The sequence below is a fragment of the Poeciliopsis prolifica genome, unplaced genomic scaffold (genome assembly GCF_027474105.1).
Source record: "Poeciliopsis prolifica strain line A6 unplaced genomic scaffold, Auburn_PproV2 SCAFFOLD022, whole genome shotgun sequence".
In the NCBI taxonomy this organism is placed as follows: Eukaryota; Metazoa; Chordata; class Actinopteri; order Cyprinodontiformes; family Poeciliidae; genus Poeciliopsis; species Poeciliopsis prolifica.
Window position 1 is genome coordinate 3,164,104 of NW_026562397.1, and position 27,098 is coordinate 3,191,201.

At 39.9% G+C, this 27,098-nt stretch overlaps 1 protein-coding gene across 2 annotated transcripts in view; it reads right to left on the minus strand.

Moving 5' to 3' along the window:
• Positions 1–881: 881 nt before the first annotated feature.
• The window catches only part of nectin3a (nectin cell adhesion molecule 3a), a 47,833-nt gene continuing 21,616 nt past the window's right edge, over positions 882–27,098 (minus strand). Inside the window, exons 2-6 of one of the 2 annotated variants that reach the window (XM_055045430.1) lie at positions 24,258–24,605; positions 18,597–18,896; positions 15,540–15,657; positions 12,494–12,645; positions 882–7,893 (exon numbers count right to left, since the gene is read on the minus strand). In XM_055045430.1, the coding sequence (XP_054901405.1) occupies positions 7,238–7,893; positions 12,494–12,645; positions 15,540–15,657; positions 18,597–18,896; positions 24,258–24,605 (1,574 nt within the window). In that variant the 3' untranslated portion in view covers positions 882–7,237. Of the gene's footprint in view, positions 7,894–12,493; positions 12,646–15,539; positions 15,658–18,596; positions 18,897–24,257; positions 24,609–27,098 lie in introns of both variants that reach the window. The other variant, XM_055045429.1, reaches the window with a different exon arrangement.

The following is a 27,098-nucleotide window of genomic DNA, read 5'->3' on the forward strand; positions in this document are numbered from 1 at the left end:
GCTGGAGACCCACCTCCCTTGATTAATAACTGGAACGTTGATCAATGTGTTTGACGGTGATCAATCTTAATGATGGAGTTTGACAGAACATGTTTATTGCCTGTTTCAGAATTGGTTACAAAGTGCTTTGAAAGGCCTTGTTGATGAAATGTGCCGCACTAATAAACGTGACTTGACGCTGCGTTAACTGCGATCTCTGGGAAAGCAGGGCTTTTGACCTGGAACACACAGGTGTGTGTTGTCAGGATGTGAAGTAGAAAAGATGCCAAGAAGGAGTTCAGTGATGCAGCCCATCGACCCAGGACGGGCGACAAGGCATTTCCAAATCCATGATGACTGAAGGTCACTGTTTCACTGTGAAGGAGAGAGAATTATGCTGGGGGAAAAAAACCCAAAGCCGTAGGACAGCTGCCAATCTTCCCAGGAGTCGACATCCCAGCAAACACTCCAAGGTCAAACTGCAATGATGAGAAAAACTGGAAAACACAAACACGCCAGCTCAGATGACTCAGGCCTCAAATGGTTTGTACCATGTAAATACTCATTACTGTAGCACATTTAGAAAAGTGCCTAACATGCGTAGAGTAACGGGTGAATGAGTGGTTAAAAAAGGTCCATAAAAAAGGACTGGAAAGCACATCTACAGACGAGCAATTAAAATTTATTGTTTTTTCTTTGATCGACTGCATAACAAAGGAAGAAGATTCACCTCATAAACCTCAAAGTCAAACACTCACCTGAAGGGCTGTGGCACCTAAATCTAAACTCCACACTCTGGAGCTCTGAGCCGCTTCTTAAGACGCTGAAAAGAAAGAAGAGCAAATTACGAAAGAGATTCAAACCAACCTTCTCTGAAAGCAGGACTCCAGGAGACGTTGAAGTGAAACCATGACGTTATTTTTTATTGCAAACGAAAGAACAGAAGACAAAAAAACATCTACCACCCGCTCATCTCTGATTCCTGTGAGACCTCAATCATTCGCCGAACAAAACAACTGACCACCAACTCTCACCAACGTATATAAAATGCAGTGAAAAACCGGGTCTCTGCCTTATTGTGAGACAGCAGCCCTGCTGAAAGCTCGACTAATAGTCTGTGAAAATTACCGACCTCATACAAAAAAATAAGATTTTTTTTCAATAATAATAATAATAAAAAAGCCAGCATATTTACAGGAAAATAATATTTTCTATGAACCTGGCTCGCCAAAATTCCCAGTGAAACATTGCTTTATTACAATTTTCCCAGTAACCAACTTGTTACACGTGTCCTTTTTAAACTCTGTAAGGCATGATAATAAACCTTTTGTCAACTCTGCTGCCTTGGCAACAGCAAATCTTAAATATGAAATTTGGTATGCGTATTAAAAAAGGCACATCTGCCCTCTTTTGAATAATAATAATCTTTACATTAATGCTTTCAGTATCTGTTAGCTTTTAAAGTTTCTGTGCATTGCTCAGCCCATTTAAGGCACCAGCTATTCAGTAGGGGAGTCCAGAACAAACCCAGAACGACAGAGAACAACTAATCCCATGCTAACGCTAGACGTAATATGTACATGTAATATAAACACTAGTGATGGAACTGGCAGCAAATAGCTGCACATGCAACCAGTTGGTGAGCAAGAAAACGAAAAACACAAAAAAGGTAAAAAAATAAAATAAAATAAAAAAAAATTACAAATAAAAATCATCCATTAAATCGGTGTTGCTTTAAACCCCAAACCGAGGCTGGAGGGTATAAAAGCTGATTAAAAAGCTGAAGGTTTTGAGGTGAGGACGGCTCCTTCCATGTGGGGCCGCAGTGGCAGATGTGTGGCGACGGCGCGAGTGAGAGCCCAGATTAAAGGAGTTTATTCTGAGACATCTAAACCCTTCGACCCGGAGCCGTGCCATGAGAAAACCAGGGGCGGAGACCTGTGCCGGAAATCTTTCAAACCCCCCCGACAAAAATGGACCTGAATCCGCTACGACATTTTTGCTTTGTTTGGTCAAACAAAGCTATGTCTCAAACAAATTTTTATATCCGACTAAGATACGCTCACCCATCCATTTTCTGTGCAAGTAATTTTATTTATTAAATCAGAAATTGGAATTGCCAATTGAACTTAAGAGCTGGTTTGCTGCTCTTGGCTTCAACAACTTTTGGCAGCAACCAGAAGTCTTTCATGTCACCTCTAGAGTAATTTTGGTCCAATCTTCTTTGCAGATTTGTTTTTAACTTGGCCGCCCCATACGGCGTGAGAGCACAAATGGGCTGATTAACCCTCCCTCCTGCAGTCTTAGTGTCATGCCCAGGAAGAGCGTGCCGTGGTCGGACAGCGGGGTTAGTTGGAGAGGGTTGTCCGGTCAGATCGTCAATTCCCCAAACCACACATAAATAAAACCCTGTACAAGCGCACGCAGGGTCAGTGCTATCCCGCCAAACCGTGCACAGGGTAAAAAACTTGCAGCGTTTGAAGGACCTCGTCTTGTAAAAGCGCAGGAGAGTTAAGTTAATATCACAACATCTCAATTGAATTAAAGACCAGAATTTGACCGGGGCATTCCAAAAACTTCACTTGATTTGTTGCTCTTTAGCTGTGCCATTTAGAGGTGCACTTGCTTTTGTTTTAATTTTGAAAATGATTTTTCTCCTTCGTAAGGTTCATTTGATTATTAGTGTCGCTAACTGTCAGCCGAACCTTTTCCTTCAGCAGTTGTGCTCGGTTCACTCAGCAAGACAGTCAGGTCCTGACGCAGCACGGGCAGCACCCGAACGTCACACCATAAACATCTGAGGGCCGCTTGTTGTTGTTTTTATGAACTATTTTATTAGTTTAACAACAGAAGTAACAGGACACACATCCTCCAGGAAGCTCCATTTTATTTAGGCAACTCGCAGAATATCCGTCTAAAAGTCTTTGGTTTTATAATTTTGTCACCTTCCTAAAATAACGGCCTAAGTCAAACCACACCTCGTCTCCCCCCCCAAAAAAAACCTCATGTCAAAAAATGACACAGACCTTTATTTTAGGAAGGTGACAATATTCTTCTAAAGTGAGAGAGGCTGTAGTGTTCTTTTCAGCTTTCTCGTGAAAGCCTTTTTTTGCTCAGTTTGATGAAATCAGGAACACTCACATTCAGTGAGTTAACTGAAGCCTGGATAGCTTTAAAAGTTATTCTGGAAGGTTTACCACTGTTCCATATGTGATAGCATCGTTAGCTGGAGTCCCAAAGCCTGAGACATGACTGTAACTTTTTCAAGGCTGATAGATCTCAGTGAAATTATTTCTAACTAGTCGATGTTCATCCAGTTTTAGACTGGATGAACATCTAAAACACCAAACAGTTTGACACCTGTTTGGTGTCAAACAAGTTCTAGTAAAATGATTTCAGCATTCTGCAGCTCTGGCAGGCAATTTTTGAATTAAGAAAGGGTAAAATTTTATTGTCAGAAAGAACCAGATTGTTTTGGATACCTGTGTTTTGCTCTCGACTGATACCAACACTTGTTTGGCAAAAGAAAGACTTTCCTTTCTGTTTGGTTGTGGTGACATTTAGCTAAGGCCACTGATCTCTGTATCAATCCTGAGGAAACAAAGCTAAAGCTTTGAGAGGAAAAGTGTTGGGACGAACCAAGCAGGAAAAGATGAGATCGCTGATGATGTCAGCTCTTTTGTTTCAACTTAGTTTCACAAGAAATGCTGCTTGTGGGGAAAGAAAGAAACATGTATCTCTTCCACAGGGAGCCATTACACATACATCCCTGACCTCCATGGTTCAGATTTCTCTGTTTTTTTACTCGCAGATTAAGTTTCTTGTTTCCATGGCCGCTCTACATCCTCGAGAGGAGCCAAACCCCAACATTACGGCATGCTCTGCAGTGACGTCAGCTGCTCACATCTCAATAATCCTATTTTCAAACAAAACTAAAAACCCAGGGATCCGTTTGGCGCTTCTGCCTCTCTTTTTGTTGCGAGTTGGAGATCCTGAAGCGCGACGGCAGAGTGACGAGCAGCAGCAGCAAAACTGCTGGTGGTTTACGCAGCCCACATAATGTCAGATGATGACAGCCGTATCACTCCCATCTGGTATTTATAACAGATTCCTTTGATCTGCAGTTGTAAAAAGAAAAAAAAAAGAGGCCAATTGGTCTTAGAGACAGAAATCAGAACACATTCAGGAGGGAAAATGAAAAAGACAGCAGCATAGCCCGGTATCAGGCCTCAACAGGGAAACAGGGGCGGTTCTGAAACTTACTGTGAAGTTTAATAACAGAGCTGCACTTTTTTTTTATGACTGCATGATCTTATGTCAATGGCCATGTCTGTAGATTTGGTTTCAGTTACTATCAAACTTCAGTTTTACACAACTTGAGATTTATGGCGTTTCTATAGCAGCCACCGCTGTGTAACAGTTTGGATTTGGCTTTAGTGTTTTGGATTCAGATCTGATGTCTTCTTACCAGATCCCTACATATGATTAGGCATCGTTTCATCAGTTTGCACAGAAAGATTTGATGGTTCCCAGAATGAGATCATTTTCTGCTTGGATGAACCTGTGATCAGCCCACTGTCTAAAGGAAATGGGTTTTTTTTGATGGATGAGCTTGGATGTGCTGACAACACTCTTGAGTGTGGAAGTTATTAGTGAGTAAGGAAGAGCTAGGAAGCTATTTTCAGCATCAGCGAGGTGTTTGAAAGTGAAGGCAGCGGCAGAACGGAGTTATAAGAACCAGGGAATCATTTTAAGGTGATAGGAAGACGGCTGAAGAGAACACACCGCGGGTGTTCTGATTGGTTCTTTGAAGTTTTCAATGTTATAGAAAATGTTGAATTTGGAAATGTTTTCTGGAAGTCTCAGACTAAATGTCAGGTTTAAATTCTTTTGAATAGGTTCTCAGACTGCCATTAAAGGCACTAATTCAAGATGCTAAAGAGAAGTCTATGACTATTTTATTTTTATTTTCAAATTCTTTAGTAAACTGTCTTTAAAGGTATGCACAGGTATAGCAATTTGGACCTATATCAACATCCAATATTAATATTGTTATGGACAATAGTCTAAATGAGTTCACTGACACTTTTAACAAATAAAGCACTTCTAAAGTATGGCTACTGAAGAAAAAAATAGATGATAATTAACAGATTTGGCTTCCTGCTCAACTTTTAGACAAAAGGACAAAACTCTTTTGTCTCCTGTACAAAATAACAAGAGCTTCTGGCAGATATGTGCTTGTGATTTCTAAGGTAGAAAAACAAAACAAAACAACAACAAAAAGCCCAAACCAAGCCAAAGCTGATAAGTGTTCAAGGCAGAGTGAAGATTGAAACAAAATTGATTATTCTGCGTAAAGTCAGCCACAGTCAACGCTTGCAATCATCGCTTTTTCATCCGCTTATCCGTTAGTTTTTCGAAGAAGCGACAACAACGAGAGGAAGCAGCTGGAGGACGAGGAGGAGCTGCCAGTGACGCGCTGCACTTCTACACAGACTGAGATGTTCTGACCGTCTGACACACTTAAAGTCAGACTCTGATGGCAGAACTTATCTTTTAATAAACTGCTTCAGAGAGCAACCTGAGATTATGTCCTTTGCACACTTCTTTTGAATTAAATAAAAAATAAAAAAGCACTACCAAAAATAAAACTAAAAACGCTGTTGCTATGACATCTGTGGGTGTTGAAATTTTGGGAGCAGCTGACAGAGTAAAGGTGTTTTCCACAGTGTGTGATCTCTTGAGTGTGTAGGTGACATGGTGAACGGCTGATGACTGAGTTATGATCCCAAACATTGTTCATGTCAGTCAGGGTGTGTGTTAGGAATGGGCTGGTACCGCGATCAGGGTGAAACAGTTCTAAAAACACTTTAAAATGACAAAAAAAAAAATAAAAAAAAATCAGTTTAAGGGCTTTTCAAAATGATGCCAGAGAAAGAAAGAGAGCACAACGTTGCCCCTCCTGCACTTGTTGCTAAGCCCTACCAGTCAGCTGGCTGAAAAAAAGAAAAAAAAACTCCAATGCTTTTCCCTCACTTAAAGAAAACTGAGTGCCACCTCCTGTATTAAAGCTGCAGTATGTCACTTTCATAAAAAAATATGTTTTTTACATTTGTCAAAACTGCTACTGTGTCCAAACACAGATGATCTATGAAAACATCAAGTTCCTCCACATTCTCCTTGTGGTCCTACAGCCATCTGCAGAAACACACTGCTCCCACTCAGCCAATTGGAGCCAGGAGGAGGGTCTTAGCGCCGTGAATCTCGCTTATGTGTATGCTGCTGACATTCTCCCCCTTGCTCTTCTGCAGATGGCAGTAGGACGACTGGGAGGAGCCAGAATATTTCAACGATTATCTGTCTCACGTTATACTGTCTCGACATAGCAACACTTTGAATCAATATGTAAAAAAATAAATAAATTTTTACAGAAAAGATACATATTGCAGCTTTAAGGTACATTTTTACCACAAAATTATAAAAATTGTTGCTTTTTGTTTTTAAATGAAAGCAATCATAATTTACTTTTCTGAATAAATAGCATGACGTTGTGCCATTTTTCCCCCTCCAGTTAGGAAACCCTGGGATTCTGATACCGGTCCATGCCTACACTGCTACATACTGAGATCCACTGCTTTGCTTCACCCTTTGTACGACGCCCCAGCAAGTCTCCCTTTTCATCTTGTAAACTTCCCTTTCACTTAATGATACCTTTTGTTTTTTAGAAAGCATGCAATATAATTTGCTTTAAATACTGGTTTCAGCCATTATAAACTCTTCACTTTTGTGTGAAAAAGCACAACGACCTCTCATGAGATAGTCTTTCTAAACGCGGCAGAAGTTGTGAGGCTTCAGCAGAGCAAAGCCCGTTCGGTCTGCAGAATAAATACTTGGACAACGAGGGCGTGGAACAGCTGACCGTGTACGAACCAGGTACAAACACAAACCAGAGGGCAACAAAACCTTGTTCACATTGGTCAGACATGTCACCGTAGGCCAAAGCAAAAACAGATCATATCTTTTGAGGCATTCCAGCTTCGTTGCAGCTCATCGCTACAAACTTGAAAGTAGAATCCCCAGAAAACATCCTTAAGGTTAAGTGGTCACAATCAAGGCGGAGCAAAACCATTCAAGAAGCTCAATGGAAAAGCTTAGAAATGTCATTTCTGCTTCTTAAATAAAACGATGCATCCTTTGAAGTCTGTCACTTGTTGACATAATCCCATTTGGATTTTTGCCGTTTTGTCCATAGTTGTCCTCAAACATACCACTCTCTGCGTGAAATCACAGATCCGTCCATGTGCGACACGTAGTCGCTGTCTGTACCGTTTTCGTAGCAGTCCTCCGGAAGGTAGGAGGAGCCATTGTTAACAATGGGGCTGTGCACTGGAGGTCCGCAGGGGTGCATGTTTTGGTTGCTGTAGTGGTCTGGGTAATAGTTCCCCTCCTTTGTGACCCTAGGGCCGTCACCCCTGTCGTTCCAGTCGTCCCTGTCCTTCCGCTCTGGAGTATAGTCGGGGTAAATAATGTCCCCGCCCAGTTTGGGTTTCAGCTCCTGGCTGCCCTTGCTGGTCTTGTCCCCGTAAACCTCCTGCAGCTCGTGCGGCTGCAGGACGTCTATCTGAGACTCCTTCTGCATGTCGGAGGGTCCCAGGTACTGCTTGGTGTAGTAGTCCCCTCTGAAGGTCCTGCGCTGGCGCATAAAACAAGCGCCCCCGAGGATCAGCAGGAGGACCAGAAAGAGAACGCCACCCACTGCCCCGCCGATTATGGTGCCCAGACTGCTGTCGTGAACCGAGGCCAGGGTGGGGGAGGTGAACAGGGCTTGTCGGCGGTCCACGTCTGTTCCTGTTCCGGACGCATAACGGATGGGGGAGGCAGTGGTGCTGGGGGCCGCGGTGGTGGGAGGGGGATCTGCAGGTGAAACAGAGAGAAAAGACAGCGAATGAAGTGAGAGGAGAGTCATAAAAACTGGAGCAGAGGAAGGCTGCACTTTGTCTCCTGTAGCAACTGACAAAGCAAATGTGGTTGCTATATGAATTTATAACACTGAAGATCTGAAACTTACGGCAGAGCTGTACAGAAAAGGTACACACACAACCTTTATGTTTATCAGATTTTGTCATATTACATTGACACGCTACAGGGTCGTGGTGAGTCAACTCATGGTAAAGTGAAGTTGTGAAGTGGCATAAAATGATCAACTGAACAGTATTATGTCCATCCACACTGACAGACTGACAGGTGTAGAAATGATGACTGGACAACCGATACTCATTTCACCCTCTAAATCTGGCTATGATGGGAAGGTGAAATAAAAGCTATTAGAAGTCCTGTTTATAGTTTTTTAGAAGCCATGTAGGGGACACATTCAATGTGAAAGAAGATATTCTGGTCAGACTTGAGCAAACATTTTGACCCACTTGCAAAATGTTACTTGTGCAGAAAAACTAACACTGAACCTCAGCCTGAATTAGAACAGGGCGATATAGCTGAGAAAAGTGTCAATGTAAGCATTCTCAATATCAATGATTACAGCTTTGGGTTTTGTTCTAAATATCCAAAATACTGCCAAACTGGTGATGTGACCTTTTCTCTTTTATTCACAATTTCCTCTTAAGCGGTTGAACTCATTCTCTCCTTTAGCTCCAGCCCAATCTTTTTTTTTTTTAAGCATCAATGAGGCACGGTGGCAAAACCTAAAACCTCTCCAACATATTCAGGCACACTGTGTGTAGTCTGTGAATCACAGATGGGTGAGGTTTCATTGTGGAGTGTACCCACTGCATACATTTCTTGTGACAAATTTCTTCATTTCCCACAATCCAAATCGATACTAGCAAGTTTGATGAGCTGGTCGGGCACCTATGGATGTTTCTTTTCTAGCACTGCAGTGTCAACTTGGTGTCGCCTACGAAATAGCTCAGTATGAGTGCTGATTCCTGCTGAGGGGCTTCCTGTGTGAATCAGTGCGTCACCGGGTTCTGGGGCGTAAACATTTACTTTGTGTGGACATTTCGGGTGGACGTCTGCAGTCAGTAAGAGGAATGAAGTATACCAGGGTATTTTGGGGACAACATCAAAATGCTACTGCTTATGTTATTCAGGACATTGCTGTTAGGTAACCAAAGATTGAGTGAGTGAGTTGATGCAACCAAGTAGCTAGCTTTGCTGGCTGAAAGAGGTCGAGTGGAAAATATTAATTAATCTGTATATTCAGGCAAGGGCTGGGCAATAAAACAATGTCAATATCTATTGTGATAGGCACATGATCAATATCAATAGAAAATAGGTGCAAAAGAATGTTAATAATTTGACTGAATACAGAATCAACACAACACACTGAATGTTGTCATAATAATGCAATAAAAATGTGAAGGAGCAGAATGAATAGTTTTGGGAGATGCCGTAAGTGTTCAATGTCAGACTGTGTCAGGATGAGAGACAGACAGATGGTCTACCTGCTTCCTTTTCTAAAACCTGCCGTAGGAAAGATATGTGAGAAGACAAAACCTGGGGAGATCGATGCAAGGTTCCTGAATCTGGTTTTGTCCTTTAGCTCTTCTGAACACAATCAGTGCTGCCTGGAGCTCAAGGTCACACTAGTGTCTCAATGCTGACCTGGAGCCTGCAGGTCTAACTCCACTTGATGGGTTGACAGGCAGGTCATAAACCTCAGTGTATTTAAAATATAGTCTGGGCCCTTATAGAGCCATGATTATAGCCACAATTGGTGGAGAAAGATTCTAATTATCTGAAATTGCACACGGGGATAAAAGGGAAAGCAAAGGTAGACCCAGAATAAGGTTGGTGAACTGAAACGCTTTCAGTTCATTTTGCTTTTTCAATTAGCATAATTTCATGTAGGGACTAGGAATCTATGTAGGGACTAGGAATCCATGTAGCTGACCGTGTGCGAAGTGGGTAGAAACCACAAAGCTGCAAAGCTGTAATGGGAATGTGAAATGCTTGAAGGGGGCAGGGAGTATTATTGAGCTCAAACGGGTCATCTCCACAGGGGATGGAGGCAAGAGAATGCATGCCCAACACTCCAGATTTGACAAGAAAAACAAGATAATTGCTCAGTGCAAGTCCGTTCTGGACAGGATGTCAGATGTGCTTTCATTCGGAGCAGGAACTTCCCAAAGCAGACCATTCGCAGACAGAGCCTGGCGGCGCCTTACGGGACTCCTGAAGGTCTCTCAATGGCGGAGAAGCCAGAAGGACTGTGATAGTTAAGAGGAAAGCAAAGTTCAAAACTGGGGTTTACTGTTGAAGAGAAGCAGACTATAAAGGAGTGAGGAAAAGTAAAGCAACACAAGCAATGGAGAGTTCTTAGGATCCACGCCCTAACTTTATAATGATGAACCCAACCTAAGAAAAACACAGGAAGCAGATGTTTTCTAGAGGTTTTGTTTCATCGTGACGTAAATCAGAAAAACTATTTGCACCCCCCTGAACATTTTGCCACATGCCGGCTGATGTATAGTTTATGTTCCACTTCACAAACCGTTTTGCTGCTTCTCCGTCATCGAGTCTCACTCTAACCGGTAAATGTTGGTTCGGTTCTGGTCAAGTTAGGAGTGTCTCCATTAGAGTATGTTCCTCGCTACAGTGGGTGTGAATACAGACAGAAAACATGGGTGGGGCTTGAGGGTGCAGAAGCTGTGGTCGATGCTCTGATATCGTTAGCAGTGGTATTGAGCAATGGAGAACATGGAGGTTGTTTTTTTTTAAAGCCTCAAATAAACCAAGATATTTCATTTTGTCTAGTAGAAATTCAGTTCAGATTAGAAAACAGTTCAGATTAGCCTGTTAGTTATATGGACACATACAGACAAATTTATCTATCTAAATCTGGCACTTTATTGAAATAATTAAACTTTTTGGCTTTAGGTAATGCAGTCAAAAGACGCACAAAATTTCCACATATGATCTTTATTCAAAGATTATGTATTTTCCAGGCACATCGTATATAACCCTATGAAGTTACTATGTTGCCTTCATTTGTTATAAAAATGTCATATTTGACAAATATCTAATATGACAAAATAAATTTATCTTCGCAAATTAACACCTTGAATTTGAGCCTGTCTCTTTAAAAACTCCTGCTCTTTCTGAAACTCTGCTTTCATGAAGTCATAACAACATGGCTCCTCCATTAACCCTCCACTATTAACAATATTTTGACCAGCTTTTCACTGAGAAGCAGCTCCTATAATGAGCTCAGCAGATGCTCAGTTCCTCCAGGTGAGAATTGCTGCTGGCTAGTCTGAAGGAGCTGAGTGGGTGAGTTGTGTGGGAGGAGTGGAGCTGCAGGAGCACTGGACTCAAATGCAGAAAGGCAGAGGCAGCAAGTAGATGAAAAATGTTTTAATACATAAATGACGAATAAAACTTACAAAAATAACATGGGGAGAGAGAAAAACAAAAATAGGAATCCAGAAAATCAGTCTGGAATCTAAGGGGAAGTAATGGGATTTAATTAGAGGAACCAGCAAAGGAGTGACTGAGAATGAGTTGTATATTTACTGGTGAGCTTGAATATCTGAACAAGGAACAGGTTGATGATCAGAAACGGGTTGCAGTGTGAGGGGAGAGAGTGGAAGGGAGACTGAGGAGAGAGAGGGAAAATGGCACAGGGGCAAGAGAGAGCACTTAAACTGAGTAACTAGGAAAACAAATCTAACATTAACCAATAACTAGGCATTAGGAAGATAATAAAACTAAAGCAACTATGGGACTGAATTAAGATAAAACAGAGCTAATCTAATCCACCAATAGAAACTAAGGAACACAGAAATTCTAAACAAAAAACTCTTACAAATTTAAGAGAGGTTTGCGGTTGCAACATTGCCAAATATATAAAAAAAACAAGATGCGTGAACAAAGCCTTCTAATTGCATCAACAGGATCAAATTCAAATGAAAGTAAATCCTGTTTGGAGAGTCAGTGAACTCCACTCTCCCATTACTTCACAGTTTAATCTATAGGTGTTGAGCTGAGCTAAATAATCGGGCACTGCTGGTGCTCCAGTGCTGTAGGGGCACAATCTACTGCTGAACAAAGATGTTTTATGGAGTATAAACACAGACTTCTGTGTGCTGCAAATCTCTCAACCCAATTCATTATGTCCTGCTGTGTAACCTGACCTTAACAAAGCACAGTAAAAAGGCTGCACGGGTGAATACTTTGCTGAACCAGCAGGGATAAACAGCTTCTTTCTTATCTGAGTCATCTAATGTTCATCTAATGTTGCCAAAACCACAACACTGGAAACGTTCAGTTCTGATACTCTTTATCCGCGGCTCGTGCTCCTCCTCTGTTGCCGGGGATGTGTGCAAGTGGATCCTGGCAAGGGCATTTACATTTACACTAAAGCATAATTGTTCTAGGGACATTAATTACTGGATTTTATCCTACATGAGAAAAACTTGGAGCAAAACAAACAAAAATAAAAGTTGAGAAGATCTGGTAATATGTAACCAAACTGTGAGAAAAAAGTTAAAAGTACCTTGAACCCAGAAGTTGACATTGTGAGTGCTGCGATCAATGTCATTAGTCACCTCGCAGCGATAGGTTGCAGAATCATTTCGCTCTAGTGGCCGTGTGAAAGACAGGCTGTTATTTGAAATCTTAACACCCTCCGGCATGGCTCCATCCAACCTGCACAGAAACCAGAGGCCACATATTTTAGTCTGTGCCATTTAACAGACAAAAACTGAAGAGAAAAATCCAACTGGATCGATCTTACATTGAGTTGCATTTTGGTAACTATTATTATGTCAGATAAATTCCATAAATTCTTCCTTCAGATGTAAGGAAATTGTCTTTTTGGGATAAACACTTTTGGGATAAATAAAAATGGTCAGCACTAGTTTTACAACACTTCATAAAACACTTTCATTAGTCTCCACTCACACAGAACAACAGACTAACAGTCTGTTGTTAAGGAAGCATGGGGCACCTTCACAATTCTGACTTTAATTTCATAGAAATTACTTCAAATCCATATTTACAGTTCACTTTTTCTTAATATTCTTTTACTTGAGTAAAATTGCTGGTTGTGCCATGTGTAGATCAAAAAGATAAAAGTCAACATAATTTATTGTCACTGAATGTACCATAATAATTATACATTACAGTAAGTCTTAACTTCTTGAGTTTTATTTTTTTTAAAAAGAAAGAAAAACTGATGAGGATTTTTTTTTTTTATTTTAGTTTATAAAATACCAGAATTTGGTGCACAAAACTTGTGCCTGTCTGATTTAATTTTGAAATATTAAATCAGATGTAATGATTAGTTATTCAGACTAGCTTTTTTTTTAAAGTACTTTACTTTCACCTCAGCAAAAATATGTTAAAGTAGTGCTTCTCTGGCTGACGCACAGTTTTGTGTTTTTCTTTCTCTAATTTGCAGAAAAAGAAAAAAACAATTCTTACCAAACGGAGTAAGTAATAATCAAAAACAACTCTAAATACCTCATCACATTTCTTAACACAATGTATGTGTCAAACTTTCACAATGAGAGCTTTACAACTCAGAAGACATCAGGAAAGCATTGGTGAAAAAGATTTGTCTGGACAATGAATATACTAATCACCTCACGCAAATTCAGTGTTCACCTATTCTACAGTATCAACAAATGTTTTACAAAAACCTAATCAACAACCGCAATTAATTTAAACAAAACAACAATGATACAATCATTCCGATTTACATTATTGTCAATCTGTGCACAAATTAACAAAGAAAAAAAAAGAGATTTTCTTAGATGTAATATTGTGGATATAAAGCAGCTTTAGCTAAAATCTGTGACAGAACACCAAGCAGAAAAGATCAGACCTACCAGAGCAAACAGTAAGCATGAAGCTTTTAATGATGACGGAAAGCTGCCAACAGGCCGCTTGCTTTAAGTGGGAACTACCGTTTAGAGTCTTTTATTTATAGCAGGGAGTCTTCCCAAAGGGTTCAGGACTACATGCAACAGCTCCAGTGTCCAGGCTCCAAGGTTAGACTATCAGTAATTTATAGATACAAACTTCTTCTTTTACAGCCAGGCAGGTTTAATAAGCCAATCTGGAATGACTGCAGCCTGTCTTCCACGTCATGTTTGTTTTGACGTTGTGGAACATATTTTTTGGTCTGCATATATCAGAAATACTTGCAGATTTTGGCATCTTTTTATTTGCCAGCCGCCAACAAGCTCAAACTACTAATATATTCAATGAAGTTTTTACTGCACTCCAGTGGAAGATTTAACCTGAATATGATTCTTAAAGTGTTTACTGTCATGTTATACAACAGGGAAATATTTAACATCTCAAGAGTTTTTAGGGCATGGTGAATTTATATATTCGGACATTTTTCCAGACTCCATACCTGGTGAGACAGTTTCATATGATGAGTATCTGGGGCCTTTTTGAGAATGTAGCTCCAACAGGAAGCATTAGTGAGATCCTGGATAACTCAAGCTAACTCTGGCTGTGTGCAGCGCTTTATTTTCACAATATAGTAATATGTCAAGAATCTTTTCAGCAATCTTTCATTGTCTATGCACTCCTCTGTAAAATCTTTTGAATAACCTTTTAGAAATGTATCATGAAATAATAATAAAGGATTTCGACTTTGCATTTTATCAATTCTATAAAAAAACATTTACAATAAATCATGTTTGCCACAGTTAATGTGCAGTTGCTGTGAATACCCAGTACAAACCCAGGTTCTATCAACAAGGAGGCACTTGGTTTACTTTCTACAATATTTCATGAGATTTCAGCATCCAAATAGAAGAATCTTTGCCCATTCCTCTTTCTCCTGTGTCTGGTCTTCTCTTTAGTGAATCATTTCCCAATTAAAAGACATAAATCCACCCAGTTTTAACATAAAATGTCCCGGTACAAAAGGCATCTACAAGGGAAACAGGCTCACAGGTAAGGCTAAAATGATTAATTTGATTAATTATGATAAATCGATTATTGAAATAATCATAGACTAATTTAGTAAATGAGAAATTCTTAACTAGACTACATGAACTAAAAAAAAGTCATTTTGTTGAAGGAACAATGTACTGAGAGCAGTAATTGACCAAAAACTGCACAAGAAATCTACATATTTTGCATTTAAGTTAAAAAAAAAACTTATTTGTGTGTAAATGTGTTCTACCCAGAACTTAAATTCTGTAAATAAAAAAACCTCCTATTAGGCACTGGTTGCTTTCAAGTTATTAATTGGTTAGTTGAAAATTGGGCAACAGATCAGCCCCACACCACAGAAAAGATTGAGCTTTTCACTGTCAGAAGATTGCGCACCTGGAATAAAAGAGTAACATATTTTAAGGTTTCTGCTTTTCTTTTGGTGGATTGCCAGTGAATCATCTGTCAAAAGTCTTTTACAAATCTTTATTAGAATAACTGCTTACGGTGCTAAATCTAAAATGGAGAAGTATGTGCAAATGGGCTGAATGTTCTCATGCAGAAAACTTTGCAACATTAGAGTTTATAGAGACAGAAGTGGTAGTTTTTGTTTGTAAAAGCAGGAATGTGTTGGAGACACTGACCTGATCCACTTGTAGTCATGGGCAGGAGGGTTGGCTTTGGCTGTGCAGGTGATTCTCACGTTTGTTTGACCCACATACCAAATTTTATCAATTCCTTGTATGGATATATTTGGTGCAACTGTAAACAAACAAAAATGTTTTAAAAGTCAGATGTGCTTCATTACACATACATATAAAAACAATGTCTCCTTAATTGATATTTCTTCTTGAGCGTGGCAACAAGGCATTGCTTTTACAACTGAAGGCAGCTTGCTAGAATTTCAAAAGCTTAATTAACATCTGAACTATGACCCCTAATTCAACAGGAGGCTTCAAGGATGCAGACCAAAGAACAGAAAGAGAAGGAGGAAAATCAAACCATTTCTTCCCTCAATCACAATGGGTGACGATCATATGGATTCCAATGTCTCTCTGCCCAGCTTTCTAATCAGACGGACAGACAGCGAGTGTTTTCACTCCTGACAGCCCGGTCGACGTGGTTCGATTGGGGATGAAAATCACAACTTTTTCATCTGCTGCAGTTAGCTTTCAAACTGCGAATGAACCAAAACCTTTGAGAAATCTGTCATCCCTTCGTCTGTGATGGCGCTCCACCAAGAACCACTGAGGGAAACGACCCAAAAACCTCTAAAGACGCTGAGCAGAACTTGCTTCTTTGTGAAATGTGAACAAATAGATTGGCGTCAGATTTTAGCAGTCGTAGGATTTCTCTTTTTGTTTTGGCAAGAGACCTCAAATCATTTCTCCTACTATCGCTAGAGTCACCCATTTGTTTCAGTTGCATTTAACGGAATGTCCTGCGCTATACGACACTTGCTGCCTTTGGAGCAGTCTCTGGTGCGCTTGGTGTTCACATAAACATTCAAAACGCACCACAGTTTTCTTTAACCGAACAGAGACCAAGGTTTGTATTTTGTCCACATCAGACTTTGATGACACATTCACACCTTCTGAAATGAACCAGACTTTCTTGGCAATTGAACTGGAGTTTGATTAAAGCAGACCAAAAAGGGCCTATGTGAGAACACCTACAGATGTAATTCAAAGTGTCATAAGCAAAGGAGGTGTGAACTAATGGTGTCATTAAGCACATGTTGCAGTATATCATCTCTGCCGTTCGGAAATTGAGCTCCTAACATGTCGTAAAAGTCAGAGGTATCATCAGACTATGATCAAGACTGCTACTGGAGATTCTTCCTGTCTGCAAGAACTACTTGGAAGATGTGAGTTAACATTTAAATTTCCGTTTGGTATAAATGAAGTACATTTAATTTTAACAGAATTGAATCATGTCTTGTACTTAAATTATTTTTCCAGCGGTAGAAGACTAAAGCTTCACAGTTAGTCTCTGTAATTCAAGCAGCCAGGTGAGAAACTTTTCCAGAAGGAACAAAGCATGTATTGTAATCACAGGATGGTAACAGGCCACAGCATCTGTTGGTCAAATCAAGCTAGGAGAGCAAACAAATGAGCGTTTGCTGATGGAAAAGTTAGAAAACAGCAGAGTCAGTCAGCAGATCCTGCCTGCCACATAATAACCCATACCTGCACCGTCACCGGGAAGAAATAACTGAAGCGCAACGCACGGCAATGTAATAAAACATGGCAAACAGTGACACAGATATCTAATTTTTCCTGTTGATTTCTCTAGAGGGCCAACGAAGGAAGTGTTTGCATTCCAGGCGAAGATGTCACTACTTGCAGCGTCTACTGAACCTATTCCACACATTTCAAAAATGTGCTTCTTTTGCACTTAAAACCCCTTGCCTCTGCACTTGACATGATTTATTGAACTAGAGAGCCTCTTTCTTCCTGCATTAACCTTGGTTTCCGTGTGTCTCCATCCGCTGCGCCCGGCAGCCTCTTGCTACTTGTGTTGCTCAAAAGGCTTGATCAATATTTCATAAAACACCTTCATTAGTCTCCACTCATACAGAACAAACAGACTAACAGTCTGCTTGTTAAGGAAGCATGGGGTACCTTCGCAATTTTGACTTTAATTTAATAGAAATTACTTCAAATCCAAACTTTCAGTTTACTTTTAATCAACACTGTTACTTTCTTATAAAAATAAAGGGGACTGTTGTAACTATTGTTGCAGGGAGGCATGAAACCGTTTTGATATTAAGATTTTAAACAATTTCAAAAGTTAACTCGTACATTTTCAATTATGATCTTATAGTTTGAAATTCTTCCGTTGAGACGGCAGAGAACGTCCCTGAGCAACTGAAGCTTTCTTGGGGTGAAAGCAGCTTAGGGAAACACAGTGCTGCCCCACCCCTACATGTTGCTTATCATCTAGCAGTCAGCTGAATGAAAAAAGTTCCTGATATTTTTTTTCGCTCAAGTCAAAACAAATAGAGAAATTCAACTGTACTGGAAGTATTTCCGATTTTGTAAAACACAGAGAGTCCGGGCGCTCGACTGACAAATGTTTCTAAACATTTAGATTTGGATGTTTTTCAGATACACCAAATGTTGGAACGCAGTTGCCAAAATACACCTTGTACTAACTTGTAGTGTGTGATGTTCGGTAAAGTTATAACTATTGTTACATATATGTTGTTTATGGTTCTGGTTTTCTCTTTCTGCAGGGTTGGAGACAGACTTCTTGGGTGTTGACTTGTGTTCTCTCTATGCTTCTTCCTCTCCTGTTCTCCCATCTCCTTTCAACCTTTTCCTCACCTGTCTAACTTTCCTTTTTCCTTTCTTTTTTGTCTCTGTGTCCTTTACATTTTAAATAAACCGAAGGCTATTTCTAGTAAAGTTTCATATATCAAATGGAGCATCTATTGTGTGTGTTAATTGTATTTAACTCTACTTTTGAATTTAAAAAAGTTACAAAAAGATATACAAAAAAAATCTTTTCAAGTTTTGTTTCTGTGTAACAAATAGAAATTATTTTTGGTGACTCTCACTAAGATAATACAACAAATGACCGTGAGAAAAAAATGTATTTTTATTCAGTGTATCTATATTTCTGATTTCAACTGTATCAAAAAAAAGTTATCATGATTTTTCTCACTGCTATGTGAGTTGTCTTGATTCAGGACTTACACTGCACATTTAGCTTGTAGCGTATGCGGAACTCTGTCTGCAGAGTCGGGTGGCGAACCACGCAGGTGAGCATCTTTCCCTGGGCGTAGCTCTGGGGCTTCCACATGTAGTTGACGCGCACCGTGGTGGTGCCATTGACTTCCTCCTGAGTTTGCTTCTCGGATCGCCCGTACAGCTCAGCCTCCCAGAACACCTCAGCGGCAGGCCGCCCGCGCTCCGCGATGCAGGTGGCCACCAGCGCCTCGTCCCCGCCGTCGAGAAGAGCTGCGGGGCCTGCAGACACGTACACCTTGGGCTCCACTGTTTACAGGAGGAGAAAAAACCAACAACAACAAAAACTGAATAGATGATGAAACAATTATTAGTGATTTTTTTGTGTTCATGCATGAATTAGTAATGTCCAGTCGCCTTAGTGTTTTAAATATCAGAAATACTCAAGATATTTAAAAACTGGTGGCATGACCTTTCCTGTTGTTGTTTTTTTTTTTAGCAGTTATGAGTCTTGGAGGAGAAACCTGAAACAGCTGCTGCGCAAATTACTCAACAAGTTGTTGCTAGGTAACCAAAGATCGAGTCAGTTCAAGGTAGAGCAGCCAAAGCCTTTCCACTACCTACATTAATACTCTACATATTAAATATTCTATCAGGAGTATTATCTATTGGTATTGATCTTGTGTCTTTTGTGAATTATATTGCTATTGATTTATTGTCCATTCCTACTTCATCTGTGTGTAATTAACCCTCTTAAACCTGGTAACTTAAACAATTAGTTAATAAAAATTCTGATTCTTTTTAAAATAAAACATTGAAAGTGTTTCATGATAGAAAAGAAACCATTTTGGACTCCTGTTTTCTAAATTTGTTTGTACCATAATTAATTCATCAGGCTTGTGTTGATTTAGTCGCCGTAACTATAAACACAAAATGTTCACTTGATTGCGGCATATTTTTTTTTTTTTAAGGAAAGCACTTTGTTAGTGAAATATTCATATTAAAAATGATACATTTGGTTACAGGAAGAACCTACATAATGTGTTTCACTCAGTGATAAAGCCCCTGAAATCAATAGGCTTTCCAATAATATTCTAAATTATTGAATGGGACAGTATAAATAATTATTAAATTACGACTTCATATTTTTCCAGACCGCACAGAGACTCTGCTCTGTGCTGTTTATTTTTGACTACGTTTAACACAACAATCGCCCCCCATCTGATTGTTTCTGCGCTGGGACGATGTTACACCACTTCTCTGAGAATGACTCGACAAGCAGGTCTATGTAGGAGGAACGTGACCAGAATTATGCAAAGAGCGAACTCGTCTCAACAATGCTCTGGACAGAAAAAATGAAAAGAAAAATAAAACAACATACCACACACTGTCAGCACTGACAGTCAAGAGAGTTAAGGACAAAAAGGAGACGAGCAGAAAACGTTTACTGGAGGGGAACAGAAGTAAACAACAGGCCCAGTTAAAAGCAGGTTACAGTGTGCTCTGGTTTATTTCGTCTGCATCGTGTTGCAGTACACCACCTCCTCTTTTGCTGCCTGCTAAATCCTACAAGCTGTTAGATTAAAAATCTCCCATCTTGCTCCTTATCATCAGCCAAGAAGGAGGTGCAGCAGCAAAATCGGAACAAAGGGGAAAAAAACAACTACCATTACCACGCTTTTCTTCTTTTCCAAAAATAACCATACACCTCATGCACGCCTTTAGAAGGGGCGGAGACGCTGACCTCCTGGCTCCGCCCTCACATTCTTCACTCACTTCTCTCTGCCCCTCCTTGCAGCCCTCTGACCTTTAAAACAGTAGCTGCTCTATGTTGGCAGGCCGGCCAGCTGAAACATCAGAATAACCAAGTCAGACAGACATGTTCATTTTGGGGGGTGGTGACGGGAACCCTCTGGATGAGTGGAAAAGTGTTGGGTGGGAAAAGGCCAATAATTTCCCCTCAGCAATATGCCTACAATGACTTTTCGATTCACACACAACATCTGATCTTGTTGGGAAACTGCGCTTTTTAAAAAAATGGATGCGTGAAAAAGAAGCAAAACAACAGAACAGTTTTTATTGCATGTAAGAAAAAACAAACAAACAAAAAACAACTTGCGATGCTATAACAAAACAACAGCGTTTTGCATGCGACATTTTGCCCCGGGGGAAATCCAGAATTCTGTTAAGGCAGACCTGAAAGTACTTTATTGCAAGTAAATTATACGACACTTAGTTCATTTTGAGCCGACTTAAAACTGCCATTTAAAGACTGAGCAAAGAGTCCAATCATGAAGAGGGCGAAGGAGAGCGCTTTGGGACGAAAATAGGTTCTCGGTGCTTATACTCCTTGCGAAAACGCAGCGGTAGTTTCCTTATCTGTAAAATTCACTTTCTAAACCTAATTGCATCCTTGTTTTGTTTTCAAGTAACTGAACTGCTCAGTAGATTTTCATTGACCTGCCAGTAGTTAAAAACAAAGGGGTCATTGTAGCTTATTCACTTAGGGTAATATTTTCCTTCCTTCTGCTTACACGAGAGGGGTTTTACCGGCTGAACCGCTGCCTAAATATTTTTGTCCTTTCCTGTTGTCGACCATAGGAGAAAAGAAAACCCAAGCCAGAAGAGCTATTGTATGGATAAATATTTGTGTTTCTCTCTCATGACATTGCCCATATTGGAGATGTTTTGCATGGAGAGTGTGACTTCTGAAATGAAGCCAATATCCAGTGCACCTGTTAAACATTACAAAGCGTGCCGTGACTTTTGTCCATTACTCAGGGTCTTGGCTGTTCCATGTTGTTACTGTAGTTAATTTGAAAGGAATGAAAATGCAGCCGTGTGCTTTTCATGATCCTTAAAATATAAACAGGAATCAAACACGGAATCTCAGTAGGAAAAAATATAAAAGCAATGGGTAGAAAAGGAAGTAAATACAGCACACATGGCATAAATCAAGTATTGAAAAGTACGTTAGAGGTAAAGGGCTTTAACAACAATCCTTTTCTATGATCATGGTCGTATTTAGGAGGTTTCCTTCGTTCTTTATTCCATTTTAAAGTCAATGGGACTGCACACCAGGTAGCTGTCTGCCAACCGCCAGTAAACTCAAAAAGAAGACAACTTCACATTTGAGAGCTTGGTGGCCACACTGACAGGTATCTGATGGGTTCCTGGTGTCTAAGGAAAGGCGCGAGCTGCTCAGCTAGCTAATCAACATTACTACCGTACCGTCCACTTCCCATCTTTGTCCAACAAACAGAAAGCGTGGAAAATGTAGGAAGGGCAATGATTTACTATAAAACAGGATGTGGATCTCGTTGCTCACCGTGTTGTGAACCCTCTGACTGGTGGGATGCAATCAATTTACCTGAATCCACACTGAATTGGAAAGAAATGGATTGCACAACATTGATGAATTGATATTTTTATAGCAACCTTTGTCTCTTGTCAGAGATCCAGCATTGGATTTAGGTCTGGACTTTCTAGGCCATTCTAACATATGAATATGCCTTGATCTAAAACATTCCACTGTAGCTCCGGGCATATGTTTTGAGTTGTTGTCACACTGGAATGTGAAACTATATCCCAGTTGTGAGTCTTTTCCAGCATCTACCAGGTTTTCTTCCCAGTGTTTAGCTCCATCCATCTTCCAGCTTGATTTACACAATGGCTAAAAACACAGAGGAACTGCTCTATGCTTACTCTTTAAAGTGTAATTAACCCAGAATCAACCTATCTTTTGTTGATAAACTGTCTACATAGGTTATTTGGGGCTCTAGCTTTATGTTTCAGTGTGAATTTTGACATTTTTGTCTAAATTGGTTAAGTTCTGCAATATTTTTTGCCTGACCCCGTCTCAGTGCAGGCCTCCTGAGGTGAACTGAATGGTACGGGTTTACATCACACAGCCCTAAACAGTTTTACTTTAAGTGACTTCTGAACTGACTGGACTGGGTCTTATGCAAGCTATCAAAGAGTGAATACTGTACATATGCACATCATATAATTCAGATTTTCATTTGCCAGAAAAGTGAGGTACAAATAATCTTGCAATGCGCTGCTGCTGCTGCTATATCACACAGCCGCAGAGGAATTATGAGCTTCATTATAATGAAAAGAGGAATTTTAAACATATACACGTCAAAACAAACACGAAGAACATAAAAAGGGTGCTTGGGAATATAAACTTACTGCGTTTAACTCTTCAAACTGTGATGTTCCACGTCTGAGAAAATTACCCAGTGGGGTAACCTAATTCCCACACGCTGCATATTAGACTGAAAAGGACACATACTTCCTCTGTAATCACACCCTAATTACATCTGAATTGTAAAGAAGGTGTGTGTTCGGGTATGTGCGTACATGCTTTCCCTATGAGCACAAAAAAATAAAACAGCCTGAGAATCTACTCAGAGAAGACAGGAAGGTGTAATTGAGCTCCACGAGGTTCCAGACACTGCGGCTGTTGCAGCAATACTTAATGTGCCACTCATTAAACATCAGAGTCTCCTCCTGTCTCTGGAGGAGGACAAGAAGCTGCAGCCAATACGCAATCTCCTACTCTCAACACCGAGTCACATTTAGAGCTTAAAGCATATGCTGAGTGTAGAGAAAGAAAAGAAGATTAAAAAAAATTTGTATTCCACACAGAAATATGAGGACACTGCAGTTTAACCTTTAATTAGCAGGAGTTCAACAATAAGATTCTTGGGAAATGTGGTCATTCAGTTCAAATACGTTCATATTTCAAATGAGTGTATGTTTATATGGTTAAAAAATGTTTATTTCCAACAAAGGGGAGTAAGTATTTAGTAAAGTTAAAAGTGCAAAGTGCACTGATCAGGGGTTTCTTACCTTGTAATACATATTAAAGCCAATTTTTTTTCAAGCACAAAAATAAACAGCCTGAAACTACTTTTTTTAGCCACTGCAAAACATGGTTTTGCTCATTTTAAAAGTGACAAAATGATTTCAAGATGAAAACTATCTTTAGGAGGTCCACAGTCTCTTTTTAAAATAACTTCTCATCATTGTTTCAGTTGAAAATCAACAATTCAGATCACAAGTGGATTATTTTCTGTCTGTTTAGCAAGATTATCTCGTTATGAACCACATATGGTAATTTGAGTTTGATGTCAAAAATGTTTAAAGAAGAAAAATAAAAGTCAGAAAAGAGCAAACATCTTTTTTTTTTACCCCGTCCCAAATCTCAATTTTCATCCAAGTTGGTAAAATGTAACTGAACGTTATGAGACTCATTTTGAATCACACCCTGCAATTAACTTGTTGCTGCGTCTGATTCAGATTCAGTCTGAAGTTCCTGCATTCTGTTCGAAGGGCAACAGGTCAGACACACCAAAACATTCAAAATAGTGTGTTCAGGCAGTAGTGACATAAGTTTTTGAATGATTGAAATTTGAGACATTTGAGGTCAAACAAAAGGTGCTTCTCTCAGCTGCAGATTCTTAAGAACAACTGGCATCTTTCTAAGAAGAAGTTTGAATGTTAGGCATTGTTTAAGGAGCAGTTCATTTCTCCAGAGAAAACAGTTAGCTCAAGCTTTGTTCTACCACAATAAACTGCTGTGCTGTGAACTGCTCTGTAAATTATTAATCTTAAAAACAAAATAATCCAGATGTATTAGCCAACAATAATACTGTACGTTACCTGAAACATTAACAAAGGTCGATGCTTGCGTGTTGCCCAGAGGAAAAGTCGCCACTTTGCAGGTGTATGACCCGATATCAGCAAAACCAACTCCTTCGATGATGATAGTTGCGTCCCGTATGGACGGGGACACAAACGAGATGCGCTTGCCGTATTCCGGGGCGTACGAGGTTCCGTACTCGGGGTTGAACACTGCCAAGGTGATAGGACCTGAGGGAAGACGGCGTTCCCAGGAGATCTGTGTCAGACTCAGGTTGGGCTCCACCAGGATCCTGCAGCCAAGCGTAATGTTCTTCCCCAGCACCGCGTTCACTTTGTCAGAGACGACCACCTGATTGCTCCTCACAACTGCTGAATTAAAAAGACACAATAAAGAAGGTTCCAGTGTTATTGCCACAGCAGAAAGTAAACAGGAAAATTATCTGTGACTGTCTATTAATGAAGTGGGAAAACAAATGTCAAGGAGAGGAACAACATCCAACAAAAGTTACTTTGCCAAGAAGCATGATTCCCTATTTACTGATGAACTCAGCATCGCATAATGAAATGCAATGCTGAGAATTCTGTTTTATTATTTTCCTACTTTAGTTTTATTTTGTTCACAAATTCAACTTTTTCCATTTAAATTTTTCTGATTCCATTTTTTCCCATTTTACTCTTATTTATTATCCCAAAAAGTATGTAGTTATGTTGTGAATGAAAAAAAAAAACAGAACAAATCAATAGCCAGACTGCTGTGGTTCAACAGAACATTAGGTTTAAAAGACGTCAAACTGTTTCCCCGTCATTTTTTTTAGCATTTGTATTATTTCGCCTTTTTACATGGCAAAGGACTATGCACCGTTTCTGCCTGTATTGCTAGACTCGGGCTTTTATTTTGGCTCTGTTGACCCAGAATGCCCTGCGCTGTACCTCGCTTCCTGCTTTCGGTGGGTCTTTGGTCTTCTTACATTCACATATGCATTCAAACTGCACCAGAGTTCACTTAAACTGAACCAAGACCTCGGTTTGGTTGAATCTTTGGTGAACTGATTGGTTTGATTCACACCTTCCTAAACCGACCCAACTTTCTAGGGAGACGAAAAAGAGTTCGATTAAAGCGGACTAAACATGGCTGGCGTGAATCTCGTTTTTTAATAGGGACGAAAATATGCCTTAGAGTTGAACTCAACACCAAAATACTTATGTAGCTCCCACTTATTCCCCGTTTGCACTGCTTTACCAAAACTGATCAAAGTTTGTCTTTTTCCTCAAAGGAATATCTGATTTGAGACAGAGCAATAAGTACCATCAACTCGGATTTATTTGAATGTTCAAGAGTTACCAAATATAACTGCCTGTACCTAGGTACTTCTTCTATAGTTTTTGACAGCTTACAATCTTTGTATATCATGGCCATCAACTGGACTGAGGTGTTGCAGCTAGCTAGCTTCCCCTGTGTGTCTTTGAGTAATCATTGTATCTTTGTTCCTCCAATCATGCTGACAAAACGTTCAAAAATATATTCTCTCGTTTATAAACCTTGGTGGCCCTGAAGCTTGCATTAAGCTAGAAGGTATGAATTTACTTTTTGGGGAAGATGTCAGAGTTTGAGAAAGTTTTTCCGCCATGGGTGACTGATTCATTCTGTCTGTGTTGAAGGGAGAGCTGAACAGACGCACAAGCCAAGTCTGTGTAACCAGGTAACGGCTGGTGCGGGAGCTGCAGTGGCCAAAATACGACTGTATATCTGTAAAATTCAGTGTTTTATTGTGTTTACCTCATCACTGAAATCCTGGGGTCCTAATACTGTATGACCTTCACATCAGGTTGAAATTCACAGCAGCTGCATTCTACAAAAACAAGTTAACTTTCAGCATTTCTGGAGAGATCATTTATGCTAAAACTACAAAGAAAGACACACTAGTTTACCCTCATATAAATAGTGCATGCCAAGGATTTTTAGTTTGATTTTCCTTCCCTTGGTAGAAGTAACTTCTGTGTTTAATGCATGTCTTTGTTTCCTAGTGTAAGACAAAGCAGATTTCTTGTGCATGACTGTGGGTTTTGCTCTGCCTCTGAAGCTGCACACTTTCACCACGGGGCACTCAGACTGCTCCTCTTGCTAATTGTCAGAGAATCTTATTAACTAGCAGGTACGATTTTCTGGACCTAGATGAAACAAGGGAAGCAATAGATTAACTTTATTCTTGCTTTTTTATGAGCCCACTAATTTGACTCTGGGCCCACCCCGTAGCTTTTGTTGTCTTGTTTTGAGACATATAAAACAGGCTTTGAACATTAAAGAGCATGTCAGTGCTATAGGCAGAAACAATTGGAAAATGTGTCAAAGAATGTGGTTCCTAAGAGGTAACGGACTGTTACTACCCCAAAGTGTACCAAGTAGCAGTGTACCGATTGCGGTTTTTTGGCCAGTCACCAATGTTAAATCTCCAACTTTTTTCTTTACTGTAGGAACAATGGTATTAACTGAACCACCGTGCATCCCCGAATGACCAAAGTGTATCCATCAAATGTATCAGAATGCTTTTTTTGTTTGTTTATTTTCTATGATATAAAACAGCAACCTGAAAATGTGGTTTTATAAAAAGTTTAAGAACAATTGCTGTTGCAATCAACATGCTGTATTATTTTAGCAGCAGTAAGAATAATTGTTTTCTGTTTTAAGTGACAGTAATTAGTTTTTGGTTTATATTTTTGGACTGTGATGTGTTACTTTGAGTGAAGTGAGGGTTTCTCACTCTGTGGGTCTCACAGACTGACCTGAGTTCCAGTTTTTAACATTTATCTGCATATGAGGAATACATTCAGAGTAAAATTGAAAACATATTCATGACTTTC